Source organism: Pygocentrus nattereri, chromosome 15 (genome assembly GCF_015220715.1).
Source record: "Pygocentrus nattereri isolate fPygNat1 chromosome 15, fPygNat1.pri, whole genome shotgun sequence".
Lineage (NCBI taxonomy): Eukaryota > Metazoa > Chordata > Actinopteri > Characiformes > Serrasalmidae > Pygocentrus > Pygocentrus nattereri.
The window spans coordinates 40,940,225-40,952,488 of NC_051225.1; the positions used below are offsets into that span (position 1 = coordinate 40,940,225).

A 12,264-nucleotide genomic window follows, 5' to 3' on the forward strand; every position below is an offset into this window, starting at 1 on the left:
TCAAAAGTCCTGGGAGCTTGCACTAGCTACATAGGCCTCCTGTTAGAAGCTTAACTCCACAGATTATCCCCCTCTGCCTAAGCAAATTAACTTATTAGCCAAATAGAAAACAATGAGCAACATTTGTAGTGAGGGAAAATACTTTTTTGGGGGATTACTGGAAAATACAATAGACAATAGAATTCTGTATTAACGTAGGATTGAGTTGTCTAAGCTACAGGAGACTGAGAAGAGGTCTGATTTGGGAGTCATTATTATTATTATTATTATTATTATTATTATTATTATTATTATTATTATTATTAAGATTGATACCATCCTGTGTTGGCACAATCATATAATGGAACACACACACACACACACACATCTTCTAAGCTGATTCTCCTTCTGGGTTGCGGGGGTGCTGGAGCCTATCCCAGCTGTCATTGGGCGAAAGGCAGGCTACACCCTGGACAGGTCACCAGTCCGTCACAGGGCTACGATGGAACAAAACTTCCTTATTATCCACAAATTCTTGTTATTCCGTGTGCGTTAATGCATCCGCATACAGTGCAAAAGTTCAGACACCCTGAAAATTACTTAGAAAGCTATTTTTTATATTTATTTGCTAAGAAAACTAATATTAGAATAAATACAAATATTTATTGTTTTCATTTGACCCTTTCTAAATCTCTCCTCATGAGCCATTGTTATTTGTAGTTATCATCTAACACCTCTTTCTGTCCATCAATCCTTCATTAATTAAATAATTTGTAGTAAGTGTGGATTTAAGCAAATCCGTGTGATGGCTGGTTGGGATCAAGGAGAAATCCAGAATATTCTTCTAACCATGTCATTTCAACTACTTTTAGATTTGTTACATTTTATTGTATTTATGTCTATTTATTTTAATGTTAAATAATGCTTTTCTGATCAAATGCAGTTATTTCATTACAGCTATTAAAATTACCAGTTTTTAAGGTGTCTAAGACTTTTGCGCAGCTGTGTTGCTGTGTTGCTGTTTTCTGGTTGCACAGTCATGTCTATGTGTAAAAGAACATGTCAGTTTAACTCACTTTCACAGGGCTTTGTGTCACTGGGGTGAAACAGGGAAGCACATAACCACATTTTTAGGATTACTGTAGCTTTGAAAGGCCCTGGGTGGGGGGCATGGGCCCACTTGCATGTGTGTGTGTGTTTCAGGAGATCTTTGCAGAATCAGTTTAGACTTAATTTAAGTGTATGGAATTCATGTGATTCACAGAGCTGGATGGACTGTTAGACAGACAGACACATGACTTCTTAGTTCTTTTGAACTCCCACATATCAGTTTTTTAAAACAGGTAAAATGAAATTAATAAGGTAAGAACATGAACTCTGCTTAAATAATATATACAGGGCTCAGGTTTTCTCTACTGTGAACGACGGCATATGATTACTCAGCTTCGGGATTAATACCAGTACAGATTAGTGATCATCAGATTAAACAATAACAATCTAAAGAATTGCTTAATGCAGTAAACGTGCAGCAGCAATATACCTAGAGGAACCTGATAATAGCAGTAATGTATTCTGCCAGCAGGTTTCATAAAATGTATTTCATATCTTGTCACCAAAAAGTTTTCATCAAGAAAAAAAATCCAGTTTCCTGCTGACTAAAATCTTTCCACTGATGGTCGCTTGCAACCAGTTTATCACTCTTAAAATCTCCATGTTTTACCAGTCTTCGTGGTGAATGGCACTGCATGCCTTTTTTCTGGTTAAATTAATAATCCAACATTTAATGGTTGTATTTTATGAGACGGTAATCTGATTTTCTGATTTATCTACTAGCATCTGATTTTCTGTACAGGTTTATATTTACCTATTCCTGTATTTTAAACTCACAGTCCAGTTATTGCCTGATCCTTTCAATGTGATTATCCTGCTCAGCCTTTTTACTGGGAGGAATATGAGGACAGAGGAAGAGGAAGAACTGGAAATGAAAGCATATTCACTAAAACTGCTGTCAGCTTTAAAACGCACAAACTTGAAGACACAGTATTTATCATGCAGCTTCCCCATACTCCTCTATACTTTTTGCAAGGTACTTTTAGAAAGCAGATGTGAAATTATTTCGGGGTCAAGGTCGTGGAGTGTTTTAGTTCCGTCTATATTTTTCTGCTTGCATTAATCACATGAGAGTGAGTATTAGAATGAACGGAGGCACTAAGCTGCGCAGGCAGCTGGTCTTTACAGAGCCATTACCAGAGATTAAAGAACAATACTGAAATGCACGTTTGTCCTCAAGGATGTGTTTATCTGTGTTCTGAGCAGGTTCTGTTCTGGGGTTGGATGCTTTCAACAGTTTCCAGTCCTGTTTTCACATCTTTCACATTAGACGTTTAGACCAGCGGTTCTCAAACCACTCCCCAGGCCCCCCAGACTCTCCACAGTTTAGCTTGATCACAAACCTCAAAACATAAAAACAGAGCAAAAATATGGGCCATCTTAGGGGTCCTGAGGACAGGTTAGAGAATGACCCATTCAGACAACACATAAATAATATATTTTAATCTTCCTCTACCGTAAGGCCTTTTGTTTGTTTCTCTCTTATGTACGTATCACCGCCCTTGGAAGAAAAAACCTTGTTTCCTTACAAGGGTCATTTTAGTGTAAGTTAACTTAAGCAAGGAATTGCAAGTCATTTTAAGCCACTTTCTCCTTGCCCACTTATTATGAAACATTCACACAATGTAAAAGGCACCTGGCATTTTCAAAAAATTGAGATGCAAGGTTTGGTCTTAACACTAAACATGCACAAAGAAAATAAAGTACAAATAATTCATACCTACACTTACTGGCCATTTTGTCAGGCATGCCTTCCATATAGGTAGATTTGCTGACTGCTGCCGGTCACTCTCTACGCCATCCATATCTCCATACATTGGACCACCACTGACCAGATATTATTTGCAAAGTGAACCACTGTGTATTTGGCATGGGTTCACATTTGTGCCTAGTCCTTGTGCCAAAACTGGCACTGCGAACCCTTTGACTAGTTTATCATTGTGACAATACAATATCATGACAAATTACATCACAATGTTTTTCTGAGTATTGAGTACTGTCAGTACTTCTAGAACACTGAACAGCATGCATCATAAAAAAAGACCAGAAGACTCAATTCTAGCCCGTATCTGCTGCCAATTGCTGGTGATACATAACTACATGAACTGTTTAATAGCAAGCAGCCAATTGTACGTCATTCCTTTACACCTCCTTTACATCTTTTATCAATTCATTTTTCAACAATCGTTTGATCGTGCAGAACCGTGCTGCTCTGTCATGCTCAGTGTGTTATATGTCATTCTATTCTGTATTGTGTGCCTGGACTGTGACTATTCTGCTTTATCCCTACATGGTCATGTCTGTCACACCTGTCACTTGTCATGTAGAGGCTGAGCCTAACCTTGGCGTCAGCCCAGTGTCCTACAGGCTGGTTAAGTGTCTGGTACCTGCGCACAAACGAATAAACTTCACTTCTCCAGACATACGGCTGGTCAGGGTTTGGATTCCTCAACTGTTACTCCTGTACCCTCAACAGAGGCTTTTTAAAAATCTGCCCAGACCGAAATCCCTTGGCCACACCACAACAGCCCTATTTGGGAACAAATACTACTTTTTTTTTTTTCTACGCCTTTGCAAACAAACAAAAAATGTATTCATTGTACTCAGCTTTTCACAGTATGTAGCAACACAGTCTAACTCGTGCATCATGTCCATATATTTACAATACAAGCTCAAAAACAAAACTCAGAAAAAAAGTATAGCGCTGATGTTCCTGCCGTATCATCCACCTATAATCGGTGATAAGGTACAGGCTTTGTCTTAGAGGGCATCTCAGGAGGTGAGCTATAGACATCCTTACCTTCTGAGAACCAGAAGTTGTGCGTTTGATGGAGGAGCGTTTAAAGGAACCCTCTTTGCCCTTCTTCCCACCAAAGTTCTTGTTCTCCATGGCTAGCTGGGCATTTGTCTCTCCTCACTGCTCTTGTTCAGGCGCTCTTCTCTTAATTCTGGTCCTTCAAGTTTTGTACTCAAGCATCGCAAGTCCACACAATCAGCCAGGCTGACCGTAGGAGTCAACAGTGATGAACACAAACTCCAAATGCTGCCTTGAGTAACAGAGTGCAGCTAAAGTGAGGAGGGAGAGATTGAAATACAGATAAAGCTGTAAACAGTATGATGCTGACAGGGACCCCTTCCCTCTCGCACTGCATGTGCGTTTGTGTAATCAGGCTTAATGGAGTCACTCCTATGAACGATGCTCTTTAATGCAGAGGAGATTTAATAAATGGTGATTGAAGGTAAATCTACTTTGGTAAAAGTCAAACCCAAAATGGCTTTAATGCTTAATAATAGCACGAGAGTCGGGCCGTGACTTGCGCTGCATTAAGAGAAAGAAATGCACAGGCTTACCAAAGCACGTCACGTTTGAAGTCAGTTGATGTGGGCAGCGTGTGAACGGCCACGTAACGGACGATATATTGAAAACGTTTCTCTAAGGAGCTACTAAGGGCATGGACCCCACGCTCGTTTGGGGGAAGGCCTCATGTATTAAGACCATCACTTCAAATTTTGATTAACCTTATATGGGCAACAAGTAATTTCAATAAAATGATTATTGTAAATCCAACATCCATCGACTCCCACACACTATAAACTCAATGCATATTCTTCTCATAGAACAGACTTCAAGCAGTGATCATCTAAAAAAAAACCCTCAGAAATCTGTTTTTCATTACTTATGCCCAAAATAAGATGATACGAGTGCCCTCATTTGGCCAGAGAGCTTAACGGCATGTCAGACTGACGCACATTGAAAAGCTGACATCAACACGTGAGGGTTTACTTGCCGTTCAGCCATGTTAATTCTAATCCACCAGATTTTTCACTTAAGTGAATTTACAGTACAATAGATCTTTTAAAACAAGTTTATTAAATGATTCAAGCTAAACTGTAATAAACTGAAACAGGAAACAAAATGATGTTTCTACAAAAATTATATTTTATATATATATATATAATCCATAAAAAAGGTCATGTCCAAGGCTTCGTCTTGTCTGCAGCCTTGTGCTGAGCTGGTTGTTATTATTATGAAGGACGGAGAGCTGTCGCCTGTAATAAATAATATGTACACAGTCCTCTCTGTGTGACCGGCCTTCGTCCTAGTCTTCCTCAGTCAGCATGGCACTCTGTTTCCATTTTCTCTCCCGCCATCCGTCCGCTCTCCTCCTCACTCCGCTGCATTAGAGCCGGTGTCTGCAACAGAACGTAATGATATTAAAACCAATGCCACACTTAAAACCACACAATGCACCGCTAAACTAAAACAGCATAAAGGGTCTGGCAGAATACTGGCCTTAAGAAAAACACGCGCTCTGTGCTGGGCTTGCAATTTCCATCAGTAATTAGACACCCTTTAAAATGGGCAATTACATCTGACTGACAAACAATCCAGACTAAACCAAGTGGCGTCAGGAATGTGAGAGAGTCCAGCGGCTATGGCTGCACAATATGGACCAAATACTAGTATTATGATTAAAATGCAACATATTGCAGTACATCTTGCTATTTATTACAATGCAACAGTAAATCCGTTATGCATTATTTTTGCTCGAATGGCTTTTTAAAAATATCTCCAGAAACATTCATCTGGATCTGTGATCTGTGAAGCTGCTCACAAACATTATAAAACGTTATAAAGGCCATTTGAACAACGCTGCCTCATGCCCTGTTCACTGTGCAGCCAAACCAGCATTTCTACTCTACAATATTATATTATAGGACTGAATTCGATGTAAAGACACTTTCAGATCAGAAAGTGGGGCAATACGTTGATGTCCGTCCTCTAATTGAACAAAAGGTTATATTTATTTACACATGCATTTGAGACAAGCTACACTCACGAAGCTTCTCTCAGATTAGTGTGGTAGGCTGGAAACAGAGGAGAATTAACAGGCGATGAACAACACAGATCACAATCTTACTTTTCCCATCACAGGCTACGATCTTCACTTTGTCCACCTTCACCAGTTCAGTGACTTCCCGGAACTCCACATCATTTAAAACAAACGTCCACACGTTGTCGCAAAATCTGTACGTGTTCAGCGATCCCTGCAAATCAGAGAGAGAAGGTCTGAAGGTCTTAGGAGTTTTACTAACGAACACCAATTTGCCATCAGAACCTTCTTGATCTAAAAAGCAATTCTGAGAAGAGTTAATAAAACGCATAATCACTCATATTCACCTTAAAGTTGACTCTATTGCGAACTCGGTTGGCCAGCGCGGTGTTGATGGCTTTGTCGAACTGTAGCAGAACTTGGAGGGCTAACTGTGGGGTAATCTGTTGAGTCTGTAACAACAAGCAAACAAACAAACAAACAAACAACAAAATAAGAAATCGGCTCTTCGACATCGGTCCATTCCAAACGATGACCGAGACAGTGCCTAGTGACCCAAACCAGACCGTTGGATCCTAATGTCAATGCGCTCATGTGGTTAGTTGTAACTCGTGGTGACGACGACGTCCGATCAGCAACGTTCTAACACCCCGTTCCTCAGGCTCCATGTACCCGTCCCCGTCTCTCGACTAGGGTCTCTCTCTCTCTCTCTCTCTCGACTAGGGTCTCTCTCTCTCTCTCTCTCTCTCGACTAGGGTCTCTCTCTCTCTCTCTCTCTCGACTAGGGTCTCTCTCTCTCTCTCTCTCTCTCGACTAGGGTCTCTCTCTCTCTCTCTCTCTCTCTCTCTCTCTCTCTCTCTCTCTCTCTCTCTCTCTCGACTAGGGTCTCTCTCGACTAGGGTCTCTCTCTCTCTCGACTAGGGTCTCTCTCTCTCTCGACTAGGGTCTCTCTCTCTCTCTCTCTCGACTAGGGTCTCTCTCTCTCTCTCTCTCTCGACTAGGGTCTCTCTCTCTCTCTCTCTCTCTCGACTAGGGTCTCTCTCTCTCTCTCTCTCTCGACTAGGGTCTCTCTCTCTCTCTCTCTCTCTCGACTAGGGTCTCTCTCTCTCTCTCTCTCGACTAGGGTCTCTCTCTCTCTCTCGACTAGGGTCTCTCCCTCTCTCTCTCGACTAGGGTCTCTCCCTCTCTCTCGACTAGGGTCTCTCTCCCTCTCTCTCGACTAGGGTCTGTCTCCCTCTCTCTCGACTAGGGTCTCTCTCTCTCTCTCTCTCTCTCGACTAGGGTCTCTCTCTCTCGACTAGGGTCTCTCTCTCTCTCTCTCGACTAGGGTCTCTCTCTCTCTCTCTCGACTAGGGTCTCTCTCTCTCTCTCTCGACTAGGGTCTCTCTCTCTCTCTCTCGACTAGGGTCTCTCTCTCTCTCTCTCGACTAGGGTCTCTCTCTCTCTCTCTCGACTAGGGTCTCTCTCTCTCTCTCTCGACTAGGGTCTCTCCCTCTCTCTCTCGACTAGGGTCTCTCCCTCTCTCTCTCGACTAGGGTCTCTCCCTCTCTCTCGACTAGGGTCTCTCTCCCTCTCTCTCGACTAGGGTCTCTCTCCCTCTCTCTCGACTAGGGTCTCCCTCTCTCTCGACTAGGGTCTCTCTCTCTCTCTCTCTCTCTCTCGACTAGGGTCTCTCTCTCTCTCTCTCTCTCGACTAGGGTCTCTCTCTCTCGACTAGGGTCTCTCTCTCTCTCTCTCGACTAGGGTCTCTCTCTCTCTCTCTCGACTAGGGTCTCTCTCTCTCTCTCTCGACTAGGGTCTCTCTCTCTCTCGACTAGGGTCTCTCTCTCTCTCTCTCGACTAGGGTCTCTCCCTCTCTCTCTCGACTAGGGTCTCTCCCTCTCTCTCTCGACTAGGGTCTCTCCCTCTCTCTCTCGACTAGGGTCTCTCTCCCTCTCTCTCGACTAGGGTCTCTCTCCCTCTCTCTCGACTAGGGTCTCTCTCCCTCTCTCTCGACTAGGGTCTCCCTCTCTCTCGACTAGGGTCTCTCTCTCTCTCTCGACTAGGGTCTCTCTCTCTCTCTCTCTCTCGACTAGGGTCTCTCTCTCTCGACTAGGGTCTCTCTCTCTCGACTAGGGTCTCTCTCTCTCTCTCTCGACTAGGGTCTCTCTCGCTCTCTCTCTCTCGACTAGGGTCTCTCTCGCTCTCTCTCTCTCGACTAGGGTCTCTCTCGCTCTCTCTCTCTCTCGACTAGGGTCTCTCTCTCTCTCTCGACTAGGGTCTCTCTCTCTCTCTCGACTAGGGTCTCTCTCTCTCTCTCTCGACTAGGGTCTCTCTCTCTCTCTCTCGACTAGGGTCTCTCTCTCTCTCTCTCTCGACTAGGGTCTCTCTCTCTCTCTCTCTCGACTAGGGTCTCTCTCTCTCTCTCTCTCGACTAGGGTCTCTCCCTCTCTCTCTCGACTAGGGTCTCTCCCTCTCTCTCTCGACTAGGGTCTCTCCCTCTCTCTCGACTAGGGTCTCTCTCCCTCTCTCTCGACTAGGGTCTCCCTCTCTCTCGACTAGGGTCTCTCTCTCTCTCGACTAGGGTCTCTCTCTCTCTCGACTAGGGTCTCTCTCTCTCTCGACTAGGGTCTCTCTCTCTATTGTCTTATCGCATGACTACGCGATGCTCGTGTCACTTTTATGTGTCTCCCCTTTTCTTCTCAGTGTATGAGCTCTGCTGTTCTGATCAATAAACGGGGATGGACGTCTGAGTACAGACACTGGCTCTGTGGTCATTTGAGTGTCGTCCCCCCTCCCCCCAGCTGGCTGGACTCTCAGGAGGGCTTCTTGCTTAAGTTCACAGCTTTGGTATGGAGGTCAAACCCTAGAACCGTTTGATGATGGTTCTAACCGGTCACTGAGACTTCGAGTTTCATTCACCTGCGGTACAGAAGACCCAGCGTTTAAAGATGCGTCTCTCTGGTTGTCCGACACTTTACTAACCTCAGCGGGCATCTGGAGACACAACCCAACAGAACCCAGCAGGACCCCACAACCCAACAGAACCCAGCAGGACCCACAACCCAACAGAACCCAGAACCCAACAGAACCGCTGGCTGCGTCGACTTAGCTCTCCTACACACGTTTATGTCCTGCCTGAGATTTTATAGCGGACAGCTCCGCTCGTCGAGGGTCCGGCTGAAGTCGCTCGGACACGGTCAGAAGTTCAGCGCGGGCTGCTGGTGGCGCCGCTAGCCTGCAGCTAAAGGCAGGACAGGTTCCTCACGAACGGCCTCCAAACTGCGCCGGCGGCCAAGAACCCGGTCTAGTTTGAACACCCACTGCGCGCTAAACACGGCCTGCCGAACTGGCTCTGCCTCCAGACGGCGAACGGCGTCTAAACGGCCGCAGCACCGGCCGCAGCCGATTAGCTGGGTCACTACCTTAGCCTGCGAGCTAACCGCGAGCCGCCTCGCGACCTCGCCTCCCGCGAGCGCGGCTTCGCCTCACCTGTATAAGCTCGTCGAGACTCTCCTGCAGGCTGTTTCCGAGCGTCGTGTTTCGGTACAGCTGATACGCCATGGCGTGTTTTAGCGCGAGGTCGAGCCCGGTTCCGCTGCAGACAATAAACCGCCAGGCGACGCTCCGAGTCCAGCACCGCTCGCTTCCTCAAGCGCTGAGAGCATCTCGGTACGGAAAGTCGCAAGGACAAATAAGCGCAGCGGCGCGGCGAACGCGCGAAGCCCAAAATCCAGAGCGGTGCTCATCAAACGCTGTGATCAGAAGCCCCGCAGCCCCCCAATCAGCCGCGCTTAGTCACAGTATTGTGCGCATTATAGATGATGACACCTCACTCTATCACGAGCGCACCACATAGACCCATATCTTACCCTGCCTCTAATTAAAGTGCGATATCTGCTGCTGACAGAACGGCGCGAGCGCAACACACACAAGTTCTGGACATCTGGACTCATTACTGTGCAGTATCTACAGTTTCGGTGTGATATCAGCTGCATGTGTAAACTGGACACTTGTAGCTTCTCAATCCTGTTTTTATGGTTTATATTGTTCCGCTAACAGACGCCTTGTTTATTTATTTATTTCTATTGTTTATCTTATATGCTGTATTTTCTATGACGCGCATCTTTGTCTACTTGCTGCTCTTCATCTGCTGTAACAATGCAAATTTCCCCTTGTGCATTGATCAGGAGTTTGCACTCACACTAGGATCTAACACTGATTTAAACAACAACAACAACAACATAGGGAAGGTGGTGTCTAGTGAACGCTCTCATATGATCTCATTTAACAGGGAAATTCAGAATCTGAAGTTTAACGCGTGAATTAAAGTATAAACCGTATATTCTGCTCGCTCTCGTCTCATTTGATGCATTAGATTAATGTAAACCGCCTTTGTGGAATTGTAACAGTGCAATGACGATGCTGAGTGATGGCCACTAGGGGGCAGCACATCACTATTTTTGAATGACCAGCACCGGGGAACCAGCGCGCCAACGCAGCTGTGTTTGAGAATATTCAGCCTCAGTCTCGAGCGCGTCTCTTAAATAGAACATTAAGTATTAAAATTGATCGGTTTTTATAAACTGTTATAAACTATTAATACGTGTCAAAGAACCGATTATATTACGTAGTGCAGTAACAGGAAATACATTTAAAATGATGCAAACCCAATTCCAGTGAAGTTGGGACGTTGTATAAAACATAAATAAAAACAGAAAACGATGATTTGCAAATCCTTTTCAACCGATATTCAACTGAATCCACTACAAAGACGAGATATTTAATGTTCAAACGGATAAACTTTATTGTTTTTTGTAAATATTCACTCATTTTGAATTTGATGCCTGCAACACGTTCCAGAGAAGTTGGGACAGGGGCGTGTTTCCCACTGAGTTACATCACCTTTCCTTTAACACTCAATAAGCGTTTGGGAACTGAGGACACTGATTGTTGGAGCTTTGTAGGTGGAATTCTTTCCCATTCCTGCTTGATGTCCAGCTTCAGCTGCTCAGCAGTCCGGGGGTCTCCGCTGTCGTATTTTGAGCTTCATAATGCGCCACACATTTTCAATGGGAGACTGGTCTGGACTGCAGGCAGGTCAGTCTAGTACCCGCACTCTTTTACTACGAAGCCACGCTGTTGTAACACGTGCAGAATGTGGCTCGGCATCGTCTCGCTGAAATAAGCAGGACGTCCCTGAAAAAGACGCTGCTTGGATGGCAGCAGATGTTGCTCCAAAACCTGTATGTACCTTTCAGCATTAATGGGCCTTCACAGATGTGCAGGTTACCCCTGCCATGGGCACTAACACCCCCCCCCCCCCCGCCCCCCAACCATCAGAGAAACGTTGTTCAAACGTTTATTTGCAAAAAAAAACTAAGTTTATCTGTTTGAACATTAAATATCTCGTCTTTAGAGTTTATTCAATTGAATATCGGTTGAAAAGCATTTGCAAATCATCGTATTCTGTTTTTATTTATGTTTTACACAACGTCTCAACTTCATTGGAAGTGGGGTTGTAATATCTGTACCATTCAGTCTAATGGAATAATGTTAATAAATTTAATAGAAGTCTTCAACACAATTATGAAATGTATTTTACTACCTAAAGTGAGCAGTGAACCTATTTCTTTTGAGTTGTGATGCTGATGATGATAAAGAGGTGACTGTGGTGGATGAAATGTTTTCTTTGGAAGAAATGAATGTACCTCTCCACCATGTGTGGACATTAAAAAGTACTGTTGGTGCCACGGGGCCAATGCAAAGTGGCTCCCAGGCTCCGGTAAGGAAAAGACAGCTACTGTTTGCTGTTGTTATGATTAAGATGCTGTGGTTAGTGTAATTGTGACCAAGGAGGATGGGTCATATCCTCCCACATGACCCCTTCTTGTGTTTCATTACATTGTTTATTTTGCATATCTCAGTTTAAAAGTAAGGCTTAATTTAAAGCCTTAAACTTTTAGTCTTTCTTGTATTATTGCAGTGTTAGCCTGTTAGTCAGCTAGCTTTTTACAACCTGGCCAATCTGCTAGTGAGGACAGAATTAGTGTAGTCAGTATAAGTCGGGGCAGTCGTGGGCTGGAGGTTAGGGAACCAGCCCTGTGACCGGAAAGTCCCCTCAACAGTGCCCTTGAGCAAGACACCTAACCCCCAACTGCTCCCCGGGTGCCGTGGATAGGGCTGCCCACTGCTCCGGGCAGGTGTGCTCACTGCCCCCTAGTGTGTGTGTTCACTAGTGTGCATGTCTGTGGGTGTTTCACTGCACGGACGGGTTAAATGCAGGTCTAACTCCACAGTGTGCGAACACAGAGACAAATGGTTCTATAAAGTGAATAAAAAGGTAAATGGAAATCTGGTA

At 44.6% G+C, this 12,264-nt stretch overlaps 1 protein-coding gene across 1 annotated transcript; it reads right to left on the reverse strand.

Annotated features, from left to right (window-relative positions):
* Nucleotides 1-5,006: 5,006 nt before the first annotated feature.
* Nucleotides 5,007-9,586, reverse strand: gtf2a2 (general transcription factor IIA, 2). Its single transcript, XM_017721587.2, has 4 exons — nt 9,396-9,586; nt 6,272-6,376; nt 6,012-6,138; nt 5,007-5,283 (listed from the first exon to the last, which is right to left on the reverse strand). The coding sequence occupies exons 1-4, from the start codon at nt 9,465-9,467 to the stop codon at nt 5,258-5,260; spliced, it is 330 nt and encodes a 109-aa protein (XP_017577076.1). The 5' UTR covers nt 9,468-9,586; the 3' UTR covers nt 5,007-5,257.
* Between the last annotated feature and the right edge of the window lie 2,678 nt (nt 9,587-12,264).

Excerpts from the sequence above, each read along its gene's own strand:
- gtf2a2 (XM_017721587.2), bottom strand. The coding sequence starts at position 9,467 with ATGGCGTATCAGCTGTACCGAAACACGACGCTCGGAAACAGCCTGCAG. Across the intron at positions 6,139-6,271 it reads GCAATAGAGTCAACTTTAAG|GGATCGCTGAACACGTACAG; the intron begins GTGAATATGAGT and ends TCTGATTTGCAG. Across the intron at positions 5,284-6,011 it reads CGTAGCCTGTGATGGGAAAA|ACACCGGCTCTAATGCAGCG; the intron begins GTAAGATTGTGA and ends GTTCTGTTGCAG.